We start from the raw sequence: 17,459 nt of genomic DNA on the forward strand, positions 1-17,459 counted from the left end.
TCTTGATGTTATGTAGCCCAATCTCACCTACATTCTTACCTGTGGGACAGCGTCCCGAGCACCTAAATCCTGGGGGGCTCAGTGGAAAATACTCCTGATCACTGTAGAACCAACGGAAGACCTGCCCCTAGATACCACATCTAACTTGCAATGAGTAACAAAGGTGTGAGGAGATGCCCAAGTAGTCGCAGCACAAATATCATCCATAGACAATCTGGCCTTTAAAGCTGTAGATGTAGATGTAGATATAGACCGGGTAGAGTGAGCCTTCATTCGGAACGGTAAATCTCTTCCCCCTGAAGTATATATGAAAGAAATACAACTGGAAATCCACCTGGACAACTGGACAACGTGACTTTGGAAACAGGAGACCCAATTCTGTTTTCCAAAAATGAAACAAACAACTGATCAGATTTTCTGAGGTCCTTCATTCTGTGCAAATAAAATCGTAATTGTCTGTGCACATCCAACTGATGAAATTTGAATTCTGCCTTGTTTGAGAACTGAGGAAAAAACACTGGCAATTCAATTGATTGGTTAAGGTTACTAACTGACGCTACTTTGGGAAGAAAGGAAGGATTCGGTCCAAGAGAAACCTGGTCCTTATGAAAAATCAAATAAGGGGGTTTGACTGATAAAGCTTGAAGCTCTGAAACACATCTGGCTGACATGATGGCTACCAAAAAGACAGTCTTCCAAGTTAAGAATTTTAATTCACAAGTGGCTGCAGGCTCATAGTGGGGTGAAGTAAGACCCTGTAGAACAAAGTTTAAGTCCCAAGGCATAACAGATTCCGAGACAGGAGGACGAAGCAACACAGTGCCCTTCAGGAAAGCCTTACAGAGTCTATGTGCCATTAGACTAGGTTCGTCTGCGACATGAAAAGTAGAAATCGCCGCCAACTGGACTTTAATGGTTGGAGAAGCTGTACCCTGGTTGAAAAGCATAGAGAGGAACTCCAATATTGACGAAATTGGAGCTGTGTAAGGGTCAATCTTTTTGGCATGTGCCCAGATGGAAAACCTCTTCCATTTGCTGTAATAAATCTTCCTGGTCGAATGCTTATGAGAGGAAGATAGAATATGAACCACCTCTGGCGAAAATTGGTGAAGCCTAACTAATGACGGAAGTGGAGCAGCCAGGCTGTCAACCGGAGGGTCCGAATAGAGGGATGGAGCTGCCCTGACATGTGAGTCAGTAAGTCTGGTTGTGGGTCCAGAATCCAAGGAGCGTCCATGAGATAGGTATGGAGAAAGGGGAACCAAATTTGAAGAGGCCAGTGTGGAGCAATCAGAATAATTTTGCTTCCCAAGGATTGCGCTTTCTGAATAACCTTTGACAGCAAGGGAACCAGAGGGAAGGCATATAGTAGATTGAAGGGCCAATTGTAGACTAGAGCGTCCCTGGGTGACTCCCCCTAAGGGGGGATAAGGGTGAAGTAGCTGCTGCATTTGGCATTGAGGGGGCTGGCAAAAAGGTCACAGCAAGGCTGACCCCACCTGCAGAAGATCTGCTCCGGAACTTGACAGTTCAGGGACCACTCGTGAGTCATCAGAATAGCTCTGCTTAGCCTGTCTGCAATCACATTGGACTTCCCTGGAATGTGCGTTGCGACCAAAAAATGTTGGGAAGACACTACCCACTGCCACACTCGCATGGCCTCTCTGCAAAGGGGATATGACTTGGTTCCTCCCTGTTTGTTCAGATACCATACCACTGACATATTGTCTGAGTGGACTGCAATAGTCCCGAGAGGAAGAAAGCTCTTAAGTGCTTGCATTGCTAGTAGCACTGCTCTCATCTCCGGGACATTGATATGCAGATGCATCTTGTGCTCTTGCCACGTGCCTTGGACTGCCCTGCCTAGATAATGCCCCCCCACCCCATCTGGGAGGCATCCGTGGTCACCGTGACAACAGGAGGTGAAGGAACAAAGGGCCTTCCCCGCATTGAGGTTGTCGGTGTGAAGCCACCAACTGAGATCCTGTTTGCACCTGTCTGTGAGTAGAATAGGGTGAAAAAGAGGAAGACATTGAAGAGACCACTGGGCGAAGAGTAGCCACTGAAGGAGCCTCATATGTAACCTTGCCAGGGGGACTTACATAATCGTAGCAGCCATCGTCCCCAACAATTGGAGGACCAATCTTGCCTTCACTCTTCTCAGAGGGAGCAAGGCGTAAACCTGTTGTTGTAGGACTCTGATTCTTTCCTGTGGTAGAAATGCCCGCATGAGGACATTGTCTAATTCTGTGCCTATAAAAGTGACATGCTGCAAGGGTAACAAGGCAGATTTTTCCCAGTTCAAGGTGATGCCCAACTGTTGACATAGGTTGATAGTAGCATCTCTGGTCTGAAGTAGCAGATGCCTGGTGGTGGCAGTAAGGAGCCAGTCGTCCAGGTATGGTAACACTTGGAATCCCTGATGTCTCAAGTGAGCAGTCACCACTGCCATGCATTTGGTAAACACCCTGGGGGCTGTGGTGAGACCAAAGGGCAGGGCTTGAAACTGAAAGTGACTGGCTCCCAGCCGGAAGCGTAGGTGACTTCTAGATGCCCTGTCCATCTTTAGGTGGTAGTAAGCATCCTTGAGGTTGATGGAGCACATCCACACTTCTTTTCTTAACAATGGGAGAATAGACTGCAACGTGACCATTCGGAACTTGGACTTTGCACATGGGTGTTCAATCGGCAGAGATCCAAAATGGGTCTCAGGTCCCCTGTCCTTTTCGGCACCAAAATGAATCTGGAGTAAGTCCCTAATCCGATCTGGTATAAGGGGACACGTTGGATGGCTCCTTTTTCTAGCAGCTTTGAAACTTCTGAAGCTGCGGAATCCCTTTGACTGGGTGGAACATCCGGAATTTTCTTGATTGGAGGGGGATTTGATGAGAAGGGAATGACATATCCTCCGGAAATTATTCGCAGAACCCATTGGTCCTGGGTAATATCTTGCCAGGCCTCCGGGTACAATGAGATTCGACCCCCGACTGGCTCCGGAAATGCACAGTCGGGCTTCCCATCAGGAGCGGCGGTAGGGAGAACCACAAAAGGAATCACGGTCTCCCGAGTTGCGAGGGTCTCCTCTGCCCCTAGGGTGGCATCTTCCTGAATACCCCCCCCCTGCCTCTGGAGGGGGGGCTCATCTTGTGCACCGGGAAAAAAACCTCTGTGATTTCTTGAACCACATCTTTCCACCTCTCTGGGTCTTGGGATAAGGCCTAGAGGGAAGGGAAAAATGGACTCCTACGGCAGACAGAGTTTTTCCCTCTTGCTCGCACCTAGTGAGAGTTTCTTTCACCTTGGTTCTGAACAAAGAGGAGCCATCAAATGGGGCGTCGGTGAATGAAGACTTGAAGGCCTCCGCGAAATGATAAAGGTGCATCCAGGCCTGCCGCCTAAGAGCGACTCTGAACTTGCTGCCCTACTCATTCCCTCAGCTGCTTAGTAGATCAGCCTCATGAAGGAGTTTGCAATAGAATTGAGGGTAGACATCTGAGCGTTGACCTTCTGAGCCACCGCCTCAGAAACGTTACCAACGTTACCAGTTAGAGTATCTCTAAGATCCTTTAGGAGATCTCTCTGGAGCCGTGTAAAGTGTGATAAGTAATTCAGTGACCGCAAAGTAAAGGCCGCTGAAGAAAACGTACGCTTCCCGTACCAGTCCATAGTCCTAGACTCCTTGTTAGGGGGATGGACGGTGAAAGAAGTTTCAGCTAATTCCTTTTGGGTGACTGCTGCCACCACCATGGCATCCACAGGGACTCCCTTGGATAGAAATTTCTTATCAGGAGGGGCTGACAAAAAAATGTATTGGGTCTCCTGGGGACTGGTTCCACAGAGTCAGGGGTTTCCCACACCCTTCAACAAACCAAATCAAGAAGCTCGAAGGGTGGAGACGCCCAGAAGGTGGAGGGCTGATCACCAAAGACCTTCAGGATGACTGACTCCTCTTCGGAGGGGACTTTGGATGGCCAGTCACCTCTTTTCTTCAAAATTGCTAGGATGTCAGAGAAAGAAACATCCTCAGAGGTTGACTTAGGGGTCCCCTCCGATTCCTCAAGGTCGGTGTCTGACATGAGAGATTCATCCTGGGAATCTATGTGCTTCCTCTTGCACGTTTTCTTTCTGGGTGGCTCCTCAGGCAAAAACTCTGAGGGGCCCTCAGAAATATGGGGATCACTCGTGGGGGTACCCTGAGGCCTTGGGGCTTTGCTGTCCAGAGATGGATGGCGATTACAGACCTACACCGGTGCTGTAGGGGAAAGAGTGACTGACCCGTATGATGCCACTGACGACCTGGCCAGCGCGCTCCACATGGCCTTGAAAGCTGGTCCTCCCAGATCTAAATATTGACCAGTCTCCCAAGCCGAGACAGCCATAGCACCGAGAGGAAGACTAGGAGCCGAGAGGTGTCCCGAAGCCTCTCCCTCGGGTCCGACCAATGAATCCTGAAGTCCTGAACCCCGTGGATGGCGCCGACGGGGTTGGAGCTGATGTCGGAACTGATAAGCCAGGAGGGGTTGTCGGAACCGACCTAGGGACATCACACGGAGCCGAGCACTCTGGCTCCGAAAGCTGAGATGCGCTTGGAGAAGGAAGTATCGATGTAGGTTGAGGGACCGGTTCCGGAGCCGACTAGGTCGGAGCCGAAAACAATTTTGCCTGTACTGGTGACTGTAGAAGTCTCTGCACCACTCCATCGACATCCACATCTGATAAGGTCCTGGAGGATTTGGAGGACAGGGAAGGAGATAGAGACCTCCTCCTCTCTGAAGGAGACCTGCGAGGAGGAGATACCGGCCTAATGCTAGGCGACCGGTTCCAAGAAAATTGGAGCCGTAGCAGGTTCCATAACCACTGACACTTCCTGTGGCCCTGAGGACAATGGAGCCGAGGATGTCTATGAAGATTTTGCTATTTTCTCTGGCGGCTCCGAGGATACTGATGGAGCCGGGGATCGCTTTTTTTGCCTTGGAAGATTTTGCTTTTGATGGAGAAGCCTTAAAGCTGGAAGCACTCTCCAAACCCTCCTCGAAGGAGGGTTTCAGAAGTCCCTTCAAAATCAATTTGTTCTTCTTTTCCTGAAGAATACGCGGGCTAAAGGTATGACAAAAACTACACGATTCCTGCAGGTGAATCGCTCCCAGACAGTACACACAAACAGAGTGTCCATCAGTGATGGACATCTTATAACTGCACTTGGAGTACTTCTTAAAGCCTGAGGGCTTATGCTCCTTAGGATCTTTAGACATAGTTACCACAAACAGCAAGTAACTAACTCAAAACTAGACCAACGGTCAAACTGCTACAAGCGCGGGAACAAGACAAACAAACAGTACACCACAAAGACCTCTAACTAAAACGGTCCTTAGACACAAGTACAAGGGGGAGGACTAATTCCTCTAATTTAAACAATTTTAGCCCAAGGGAAGAAATTAGCACACAAGGAAAGCAAGGGGACAGACTAGGTCTTCTAATTGAAACGGGCCTAGCCCATTGGAAACGGGCTAGTGGGATACCACAAGAACACGCTATAAGAGAAAAACACAACTTTTCTACAACACAGTCAAGAACACACACACTTAGCTATGAAAATAGCTTTTTTTTTTGCAAAAAACTTCTCTGTTATAAAGAAGAAAAAGGTACTTAGCCCCAGTCAAGAGCAAGACCATGTCCGAGCTACACGAGCAGCAAATGAGATCTGGGGATAGAGAGCAGTGCAGCATGGGATACCATCTTAACCCAGCCAATAGAAAGACTTTGAGCTAAATGTATGGCAGAGTTGGAGCCGACATTTGGCTCCGAACCCATGGGTAAGAATCTAGGCGAGATTGGACTACATAACATCCTACACATATATATATATATATATATATATATATATATGCATGTATATACATACATGCATACATACACACACATCTATGTATGTATGTATGTATGTGTGTGCATAAGTGTGTATAAAGATATATATATATATATATATATATATATATATATATATATATATATATATATATACACACACACACACACACACACACACACACACACACAACAGATGTAATAAACAATCCTCATGTTTGGAATCACCATACCTACAGTGGATATAAAAAGTGTACACACCCCTGTTAAAATGGCAGGTTTTTGTAATATAAAAAAATGAGACCACAATAAATTATTTCAAAACTTTTCCCTACCTTTAAAGTGACTTATAACCTGTACAACTAAATTGAAAAACAAATCTGTTATGGGGAAAAAATATAAAAAATAAAAAAAACGTGCAATAAGCTGGTTTTATAAGTGTGCACACCCTTAAACTAATACTTTGCTGAAGCACCTTTTCATTTAATTACAGCATTCAGTCTTCTTGGGTAGGAGTCTATCAGCATAGCACATCTTGACTTGGCAATATTTGCACACTCTTCCTTGCAAAAGCACTCCAAATCTGTCAGATTGCGAGGGCATTTCTTGTGCACTGCCCTTTTCAAGTCACCCCACAGATTTTCTATTGGATTTAAGTCTGGGCTCTGGCTGGGCCATTCCAAAACTTTAATTTTCTTCTGGTGAAGCCATTCTTTTGTTTATTTGGATGTATGCTTGGGGTCATTGTGTTGAAAGGTGAAATTTCTCTTCATCTTCAGCTTTCTAGCAGACGCCTGAAGGTTTTCTGCCAAAAGTAACTGGTATTTGGAACTGCATGATACTGCCAACCACCATGGTTCACCGTGGGGATGGTGTTCTTTTGGTGATGCGAAGTGTTGTTTTTGCGCCAAATGTACCTTTTAGAATTGTGGCCAAAAAGTTCAACCTTGGTCACATCAGACCATCACACATTTTCCCACATGCTTTTGGGAGACGTGAAGTATTATTTTGCAAATTTTAGCCGGGCCTGGATGTTTTTTTGTGTAAGAAAAGGGTCCTGTCTTGGAACCATACCCCATAGTACAGACAAATGGAGAATATGGGAGATTGTTTTCACATGCAGTACACAACCAGTACTTGCCAGAAATTCCTGAAGCTCCTTCAGTGTTGCTCTAGGTCTCTTGGCAGCCTCCCTGACCAGTTTTCATCTGGTCTTTTCATCAATTTTGGAGGGACATCCAGTTCTCTGCAACGTCATTGTTGTCCCATATTTTCTCCTCTTTTTGATGACCATCTTCACTGTGTTCAATGGTATATCCAATGCTGTGTAAATTTTTTTGTACCCTTCCCCGACTGATACCTTTCAACAATGACTTGCCTTTGATGCTTTGTAAGCTCTCTGCGAACCATGGCTTTTGCTGTAGCAGGCAACTGAGTAAATGTCAGGAAAATCCTACTAGGACAGTTGAACTTTATTTGGGGTTAATCAGAGTCTCTTTAATTGGTGGTAGGTGTGTACCCAAGAAGACTAAATGCTGTAATTAAATCAAAAGGTGTTTCAACAAAGTATTCGTTTAAGGGTGCGCACACATACGCAACCAGCTTATTGTATGCTTTTTATTTTTTATATTTTTTTCCCCTAATTTTTCAACTGAAATGTATAGGTTATAGGTCACATTAAAGGTGGGAAACATTTTGAAATGATTTATTGTGGCCTCATTTTTTATATCACAAAAACTTGGCATTTTAAAAGGGGTGTGTACACTTTTTATATCCACTGTATATCCCATATCCTTACAGGCGCTGTTAATGTGCAAGTGGCACAACTGATTGACAAAGAACCACCACTTCCCACCCTGCAGGATAGGCATGCTGCACACATTTTTTCTCCCCACCCAGCTCTTGAAGCACCTGAGAAGCTAACTAAACATGGGTCATGCTCAGGGCTTTACCTTTCTATACTACAGAGCTGGCCAAGATACTATTTTTGAAGGGAAGATGACAAAAACTGTGTGGGGTAGTTTCTTTTGCAAAACTGTTAACAGGTTGGCAGTTACCCAACTACTTTATTACGGTTTCCACACATGTTGATTATCACCTGCCCAAAAGAAAGATACATGTGGCCTGCAATTACTTACACATTAAGTTTTATCAACAACAGACTAAACAGTGATGCAATTATATGCCGTCTATGAATTATAACTTAAAAGAAACACATTGATATTTCTACATCTGGTAGGAGTTCTTCTCAAATTTTACTATTCACAGCGCTTATAGAAAAAAAAAAACTGTGCTCTGCAACAAAAGAGCATTTGCATGTATGAAGATACATGCCAGCACTCTTCTAAAAAAAAAAAAACAAAAAATAAACAAAAAAAAAGTTTTCGAACAAAACAAAAAGTTGCACCTGGTCTTTAAACGCCAGTAATTGTATCTGCTCTTCTTAATGCTTTCTTATTAAAAGTGGCACAATTTTCACCACTGTCAATATTGTGATTCACACAAAAAGACAATACAACTGCCAGTCTTCCGGAGGAATCTGATGCCTACAAAATTTAACTGTTGGTACTTTTCACTTCCTCCTGAAACATCCTTAGAAACATACCCAATCTGCAAGCAATAATATACTAAACTAAACAAAGCAAAAGAAATGTCTCCAGTTTAGAAAACAAAAAACTTAAATACAGAAAAACTTCTAAAACCATGCAAGGAAAATAACAAGAAGAGGTGGTGTTGAGCGCTTTTGTTCTTTAATCATAACAAGAACTTCTTCGGAAAAAACATTTTTAGAATCGAGTATGCAGCTGGTAAACAGTACATTAAATACCCTTGTTGGTGCAAACTAAGCAGCCAATAAAATGTGAAAAAAAATCTTTAAATTAGCTGTAAATGATAAATACAACTTTTTAGCTAAGGCGAGTCAAAATGTAATAAATTGTTACAGTCAGTCAGTTAATTGCTTTAGTGATCCTGTAAAGTCTTTGAAAAAAATAGGTAGTTGTAAAGGGGTTACTTCAACCACAGCAAAGCACACTTAATATTCAGAGCTTCATTTAGTCCTGGGAAAGCCTCTACACTGAGGAATAACTGCCACTTTAACTCACAAAACTCCAGCAAAGTATCCACATCTCCATAAAATAAACTAGAAAATTAATATATTGCTATATGAAATGGAAAAACATTTTTTTTCTTTATTCTTCACACTTCAAAGTGTCAAGGGCCTTGGAAATGACCATCAAACTTACAAACCAAAGCAGGTTGAGTTTTCACCCTAGGCAGCTAAATGAAATGAATGCAGCATGCAGTAACCCCTCTTATGTAGACACTCACTACCTGACACAGTATTATAATGTAACCATGAACCCTTAATGCTGAACAGCAGATTAGGGAACGGATATCCTACTCTGACAAATTACTACAGTGAAGGTTCTTAATACTGGCATCTGTCCTCTCCTCTCCATACCATAAAAAGTGGTGTTCAACAAGTCTCACTCTTTAATGCTCTGTTTTTCCCTAGTTTTAATGAATGACATTTTCACTGTTTCTACATGCCATGCCATAAGTTATGTTGATTAGAATTTCCTATATGGTCACCTGATCCTGTTGGATAATGGACCTCCCCGATGTCTCCATACTTCAACAGAACTTGTTCAACAAAATTCAACAGATTCTAAATTTAAACAAAACACACTCCCTGCTTGACGGTTCATTCCACAGAATCATACCAGTTACATGATGCCCTACAACTTCAGGACCAAAGCAGAACCTTGCATGTAATACATTTAATAAGACTCTTCACCCTAAATCTAGCATATTCAGACTGCTTCATCCTCCTCAACTTGCCATTTTAGCAAACACTACCTGCTACATAGTCACCCATAAAGAACAGACATGAAAATCTACTCCTTCAGGATACTACATTCCTCAATAAAAAGGTTGAACAAGCATGTTGTTTTTCAAGATGCACGACATTTGTATTTTTAAGCATCCATGCTGTACAGGCACAGCACAAAGAGACGCACATATTTCACAGTCAAAATTGCTACAAAAGATCACACTCAGTGACGTAAAAAAAATCATAGATATTCCAAGACCACTGAGGTTTATGACCATTCACACTTTACCAGTACCCTCCTGATGTTCAGGTCTGCAATGATGTAGTAACAGGAAACAGTAATGTCCCTTCAAAAGTTTAAAGATACTGAACAAATTAAAAAAGTTTCTATACTCTCTTTGTAACTCAAAGACTTTATGTTTATGATCATTTTGATTAGGGACCTCTGAAGTTTTTCTTATTGTTGATATGTTTAGTGAGATACACCCAATTATCCTGATCAATGCTCAGAATAAGAGAGTGATTACATCTTTAGATCTTGATGCCATTTCTTTGGCAATTAGTTGGGTTAAGGATGTCACATGAGAGGGTAATGTCAACCAATGTACCTAGGTATCTGATTTCATTTTCATTTTATAGTGGTGTGTTGTCTATACAGTATGAAGAAAAGAGGTTGTTTACCAAAAGTGAAGATACTTCAAATTTTTAGTATTTACTTTGAGCTCATCTACAGAACACCACAAGTTTACCATGGAAAGCATATGGTGGAGGGACTGGGTATCATGGGATGACTTAACAACTCCTAGTTTGCAGTAGTCTGCAAACTTTCTTTGCCCGAGGTCTTGGATCTCTGCCTGGAAATGTGAGAAACAAATACAAAATGGAGAGGTCCAGCACTGAGCCCTGAGGGACACCAAAATTACTTTCATATTTTCTGATAAGGCATTTGTAACTTGCAGTGGGTGCATTCTTTCAGCCGGTTTACTATCCATATTACCACACATTGGCTGTTTTTTTTAATATTTAGCTTTTGCATGATGCCAGCATGGAGAATGGCATTGAAGGCCTAGGCCAGGTTAGGATGTGCATTGCATGGCCACTGTCTACAGTCTCCATATCCCTTTCAAAAATGTTTAACAGGTTAGATGAACAGGACCTACCCTTCATGCAGCCAAACTCCTGGGGGGGTCAAATCTAACAATATTCTTCATGTCACAGTTTGAGGTCAGTTATAACATGTTCCATGGTTTTGCAGATGAGGTTTATAAGGATGAAATGTCTGTTATTACCTAGGTTGGTTGCAAGGCCACCCTTATGAAGGGTCATCACCACTACAGTACACCACTCATCAAGGCAAAAGCAGTAGCTAAACTTAGGTTAAATATTTTAAAGATAATGTCTGCAAAGGTCATGTTTAGCACTATTAATTAAGCAACCAGGTATACTGGTCTTGGTTAGTGCTTTCAGTAATGTTCATTAGAGATACTTCAGTGAGTAAGGGATTCATAAAGACTGAGGTGTTACATTGAAGTTTTGAGAGGGAAGCTGGCACTGACTTTGCATGGATAATGGCAACATCTATTAGGTCAGAACTGGAGAGATCATCATGACTAAGTTCACAGCAAACAGTGCTGAAAAAAGTCATCATAAAGTAAGTACAAAGCTGATACTACAAGAAAGGTCACCTACAGAGCTGGGGTCTCTTCTTTTCAAACTACTTCAACCAGGTGCCCTTCTCCTTGCTGACAAACTCTATAACAAAACCCACCCCTACAACATCTGCAATTATTTATACCATCATAGGAGAATACTAGACTAACGACCACAGGGGCCATGTTAAGCCTAGACAAGTTCCCTAAAATAAAATGTGATAGTTAATGGTTCCCAAATGTTTTGTGGCTGGTGTATATCATTAGGTAGACAAACAATTACAAACTTCCTCTCTCTAGTAGAGAAATGTGTGGCTGACTACAAGTATATTTGCAGGTCCTCATCCACTGGTCTAGGTGCTGCTTAAAAAAATGCAGGGAGCAACTCAGCTTCACATGGCTGGGAAGCTTCTGAAACACATAACCAGTCCCTCCAGCATGTCCTCGTTATGTTGATAGCGAGGTGTAGGTCCTAGACTGGGCGTTTCTGATGCTAGTTGTTTTCCAAATGTGTAAAAGATCCATAAGGGCTGGATCTAAGGAAGCTTTTGTAGGTTAAGCAGAGGTTGCCTCTCAGCAGCCTGTAGGAAATGGAATAGAGGGACAATGATTTCAGGTGGTCTGCATAGGACTACCTTTCTACCTCTTGTATTCCTTTTGTGAGCCCTCCAATTGCTGCATATGCATAGTGAAGCAATTACCAAAGGAGGCAATGTACTCAATTATAGTTCTTATGAGGGCAGAGTACAATGGGGCAATGACTTGTCTGGACTTCGATGACATACTTTTATTTATAAGTTTTGCAACATGAAGTGATTCCCTCACCACAGTAGAAACATTTCACAAACACAGCCTGCCAAATGCCAAATCTCTGTCTATATGTGCTCACAATTCCCTGACTAAAAAGAGTCTACTCTCAGGGGTCTATTATCAATGTGTTTGTTTGCAGGGGTGGCTGTCTTGCCGAAATACACTATGATGCACTTCTTAGCATTTAGTTTTAGGCCAGGACTCTGGCATCAATTATTAGTCTGTGTCACGCCCTCTTGGAGGATACCGACTCCCTCAGTACAGACTCCCCTCAAACCAAACTTCAGTGTACCAATCACTCCTCCACTCTTGCACCCAATCTCTGGCAGTCCCTCCTCCCCTCACTTAAAAGAATAAATGAATAGTCCACACAGTGGCATGTTCTATGTTGTCTGCCAAATGGAAACCATCAAAAATGACATTGGGTCTTTTCTGCCTGCCAACCCAAGTTAGTTGATCTCTGCTGGGGTAAGGGGCATTCTGCTACACTGCCCTTGATTCCATGATAACAGAATGAAGCAGAAATATTCCATCAATAGTAGCCAAGTCCAAACCAACATAACAAAATGCAAACAAGTCAATTCAAAAGGATCAAGAATACCGTCATCAAACATACAAATGAAAAAAATCTAACTTCCTTTTTTTTTGCAGGAGGACACCCCCTGCACCTCCATGTGGTAGACTTTACCCCCACCCCCCGCTGTCAACCAGCCTGCCTTAACTATTGTAACTAGTAACTCCATGGCTGCACAACAGTGGTGAAAGTAGGGGACAGCCTGTAAGGGCAAAACCAGCAGATAAACAAAAATGATTTTGTAGTACATTAAAATTCTACAAAATAAACATGCAGAGTGATAACTTCAGAAAAATAAGATCAGGGAGAAAAGCAGACAACCAGTTAGTTGTCAGACACATGTTGGATAACCATTTCACACTGATAAGACAAGTGTGTACACAAAAATAAACTCTAAACTAAATGCAAACACTAGCATTAACAACAGAATATGGTTTTAGATTTATTCTTACCATTTAAGTAATTATAAAACACTGCTCTTGCACTTTTGACACTGCTGGCACTGCCCAATGATCCTCCAACATCCCACAGTTCAATGTAGAAGGTTTTTTCCTCCGGTGTTCCTTCTCTGTAATCATGAACCTAGTAAATATATTATTGATATTTAATAGATGAAATGAACCACAATTAAAGTAGAATATGTAGACCTCTCCTACTAACAAAAAATGACACCAAAGCATAAATATGGAAACCAGGAGCAACTGAATGGACAGCTTCTAGAACAGTTTTGACAAAAGTTTACTAATACGGCTGAGAAACCAAACTCAAACATTGGATATCAACCCAGCTATTAATGATCTGACCAATAATCAACGCTTTGTTAAATCTTAAAAGTCTGCAAATGAACTAAGTGCATGTAAAAATACCCTAAAAGCACTAGGGACTTCATGTTTCAATCAACAGAATATTAAATAAGGGACTAAAAGGTGAACTGAACAAAGCCTCTCTTCTCTGACAGACTTGTAAAAAAAATCACTTGAAAGATCTGACTGTTGCCTCATAAGCTCTCCTAATTTTGTAAGACTACAAATTATCATGAAAAAATAAGTACATAAAATAACCTATTCTGACCATCCACAGTTTTTCTGGGATCATTGTGAAAAAAAATGCTACCTCTGGTGACAACTGACAACATTTGCACATCTACAGGTAAAAAAGATTATTAGCAAGTACGTTACAAATACCCTGGATGTGTTCAACAGTGAAAGTTACTGCATAACTGCCTCAAAAAGTGAATGAAGCCATAATGGCTCAGATGTCGTGCTGCTGAGAACCTGCACCACAGCCAACTCTTCATGTGGAAAAAAAAACTCTATTCTGCAATATATTTCTGCCAACCACCATTGCAACCCAGATGGGCATCAGTTTTGAAAATGTAATATCCATTCTCCTTTCAGTGAACCATGTATGGAGCTGAAAAACACTGCCCTTTAAAGTATCCTTCCATAACATGTCTCCTGTTGCATCAAAGAACAGCTGTAACACATCATTTGCCACCCTTTCCTCCTGACAAAATTATGGACCATAACTGATGGTCAATTTTGATTTAGCAGACACAGGATGATTCTGTGTGCCCTGAAGCAAGTAAACCACAATGCAGTAACAGGCCAACAAGGAGCAACTGCCCTGCAAGTGAATTTTAAAAGGATGCCAAGTTCCAATACCTGTCTCACTCCCACATTCATTTTTTTGTTTATTTTTAGAGCTGACAAAATTATTTAATGTAATAGCTCTGAACTTACAGTTCTGTGAGGCAATATAAATGAAGCTAAACACGCATCCATCTCAGACTTAAATCAAGGGTCTTTAACAAGCTTTCTATCTTACGTTGAAGTACAGGAACCACAGAGTAATGGCATAAGTGCTGAACTGGCAAGGGACATTTTTCTGCTCCTTGGTTCCCCTCATCTATAATCAAGAACTCATCCAAACAGAAGGTTGCGTGATGTCTAAGAGACCTTTGCTTCCAACACCATTGCTTGACTGTACTATATTGTTTGAAAGTGGAACATGCCACTGCGCACCTATGGTCTTCTTCTTCTTTCGGCTGCTCCCGTTAGGGGTCGCCACAGCAGATAAACTGTTTCCATTTCCTCCTGTCCTCTGCATCTTGCTCTGTCACACCAACCACCTCCACATCCTCTCTCACTACATCCATAAACCTTATCTTAGGCCTTCCTCTTTCCTGTTACCTGGCAGCTTCATCCTTAGCATCTTTTTCCCAATATAATCTGCATCCCTCCTCAGCACATGTCCAAACCAACGTAATCTTGCCTCTCTGGCTTTGTCTCCAAACCTTCCAACCTGGGCTGACCCTCTAATATACTTACTCCTAATCCTGTCCATCCTCGTCACACCCAGTGCAAATCTTAACATCTTCAACTCTGCCACGTCAAGCTCAGACACCTGCCTTTTTGTCAATGCCACTGTCTCCAACCCGTATAACATAGCTGGGCTCACTACCCTCTTGTAGACCTTCCCTTTCACTCTTACTGGTACTTGTGTCACAAATTACTCCTGACACTCTTCTCCACCCACTCCATCCTGCCTGTACTCTCTTCTTCACATCTCTTCCACACTCGCCATTACTCTGAACTGTTGATCCCAAGTACTTAAACTCATTCACCTTTGCCACCTCTACTCCCTGCATCCTCACCACTCCTCTATCCTTCCTCTCATTCACACACATATATTCTGTCTTAGTCCTGCTGACCTTCATTCCTCTTCTCTCTAGAGCATATCTCCACCTCTCCAGGGTCGTCTCCACCTGTTCCCTACTCTCACTACAGATCACAATGTCATCTGCAAACATCATAGTCCACTGGGACTCCTGTCTGATCTCGTCTGTCAACCTGTCCATCACCATTGCAAATAAGAAAGGGCTCAGAGCTGATCCTTGATGTAATCCCACCTCCACCTTAAACGCATACCTCACTCCCACCGCAGACCTCACCGCTGTCACACTACCCTCGTACATATCTTGTACCACTCTTACATACTTCTCTGACACTCCCGACTTTCTCATGCAATACCACAACTCCTCTCTAGACACCCTGTCATATGCTTTCTCTAAATCCACAAAGACACAATGCAACTCCTTCTGAAAGGGTTGGGAGGGTGGCCTAATGGTTAAGGTGTTTGCCTTGCAAAGACAAGGTACAGGGTTTAAATCTCACAGGTGGATAATTGGCTAGGCTTAAAATGACTCACAAGGGCAGTTAGCCTAGTACTAATCTATGAACTATGAACTATGAACCTTCTCTGTACTTCTCCATCAACACTCTCAGAGCAAACATCACATCTGTAGTGCTCTTTCCTGGCATGAAACCATACTTCTGATCACTAATCATCACCTCCCTTCTTAACCTAGCTTCCACTACTCTTTTCCATAACTTCATGCTGTGACTGATCAATTTAATCCCTCTGTAGTTACTACAGCTCTGCACATCACCCTTATTCTTAAAAATCGGTACCAAAACACTTCTTCTCTATTCTTCAGGCATCCTCTCACTTTCCAAGATTTCATTAAACAATCTAGTTAAAAACTCCACTGCCATTTCACCTAAACACCTCCATGCTTCCACAGGTATGTCATCTGGACCAACAGCCTTTCCGTTCTTCATCCTCTTCATAGCTATCCTTACTTCCTCCTTGCTAATCCACTGCACTTCATGATTCACTATCCGCACATCATCCAACCTTCTCCCCTCTCATTCTCTTCATTCATCAACCCCTCAAAGTACTCTTTCCATCTCCTCAACACACTCTCCTCGCTTGCGAGTACGTTTCCCTCATTATCCTTTATCACCCTTTCCTGCTGCACATCTTTACTAGCTAGGTCCCTCTGTCTAGCCAATCGGTACAGGTCCTTTTCTCCCTCCTTAGTCTCCAACCTTTTATACAACTCTTCATACGCCTTATCCTTAGCCTTCGCCACCTCTCTCTTTGCCATGCACCTCATCTCCTTATACTCTTGTCTAATTTCTTCATCTCTTTGACAATCCCACTTCTTCTTTGCCAACCTCTTTCTCTGCATACTCTGCCGTACTTCTTCATTCCACCACCAGGTCTCCTTGTCCAACCTTCCTCTTTTCAAGCACCCTTCTAGCCATCTCTCTTACTGCTGTAGTTACCCAGCTATTTGGTAACTCTTCACTGCCATTAAAAGTAGCAAATCCTCCAAAAATGCACGCAAAGCAGATCCCAAACCTTTGGAAAAATGTGAAGAAGCTAAAAACCTGAATGCAAAGGGGCTTCAATTCTACATTTAGCCATTTCCTCTGCATAATTAAATCCTGTATAATTGACGCTTTTCTCTTGTATAACTCAACTTTTGCAGGCTGCAGCATATGGTGAAGGCCTTAGAATCTGATGAGAAACACTGCTGTGAAACCTTGCACTAATTCCACCTTAGCCAGGTGATAAGGGCAGTCCATTAATAAAACCCTCAGAACATCAGCATCAATGGTGGGGAGTGGTACTTAGGACTTTTAGAAAATTCCAGAAATAATCGCTTCACTAGGCTCCTCAAAAAAAAAAAAAAAAAGGGGGGGGGGGGTTTACCACTACTATCAGAGAAACCGATTTGCGCTATGAACCGCCCACCAGAACAGAGACATTATAATTTCCCACCATACTTAAATCAACACTTAAAAGGTGTGTACCTGCCCCCTCAATGGAACAAACATGCAAATCTACATGAAGGCCACATACAAATCTGGAGACA

The 17,459-nt window shown here is 42.6% G+C and overlaps 1 protein-coding gene across 2 annotated transcripts in view; it reads right to left on the reverse strand.

Annotated features, from left to right (window-relative positions):
- The window catches only part of RABL3 (RAB, member of RAS oncogene family like 3), a 696,369-nt gene that overhangs the window by 589,400 nt on the left and 89,510 nt on the right, over nt 1-17,459 (reverse strand). For both annotated transcript variants that reach the window (XM_044071511.1, XM_044071512.1), the window contains exon 3: nt 13,186-13,315. In XM_044071511.1, the coding sequence (XP_043927446.1) occupies nt 13,186-13,315 (130 nt within the window). The remainder of the gene's footprint in view (nt 1-13,185; nt 13,316-17,459) is intronic.

This window comes from Protopterus annectens, chromosome 5.part0 (genome assembly GCF_019279795.1).
Source record: "Protopterus annectens isolate FY-2018-M chromosome 5.part0, PAN1.0, whole genome shotgun sequence".
NCBI lineage: Eukaryota > Metazoa > Chordata > Ceratodontiformes > Protopteridae > Protopterus > Protopterus annectens.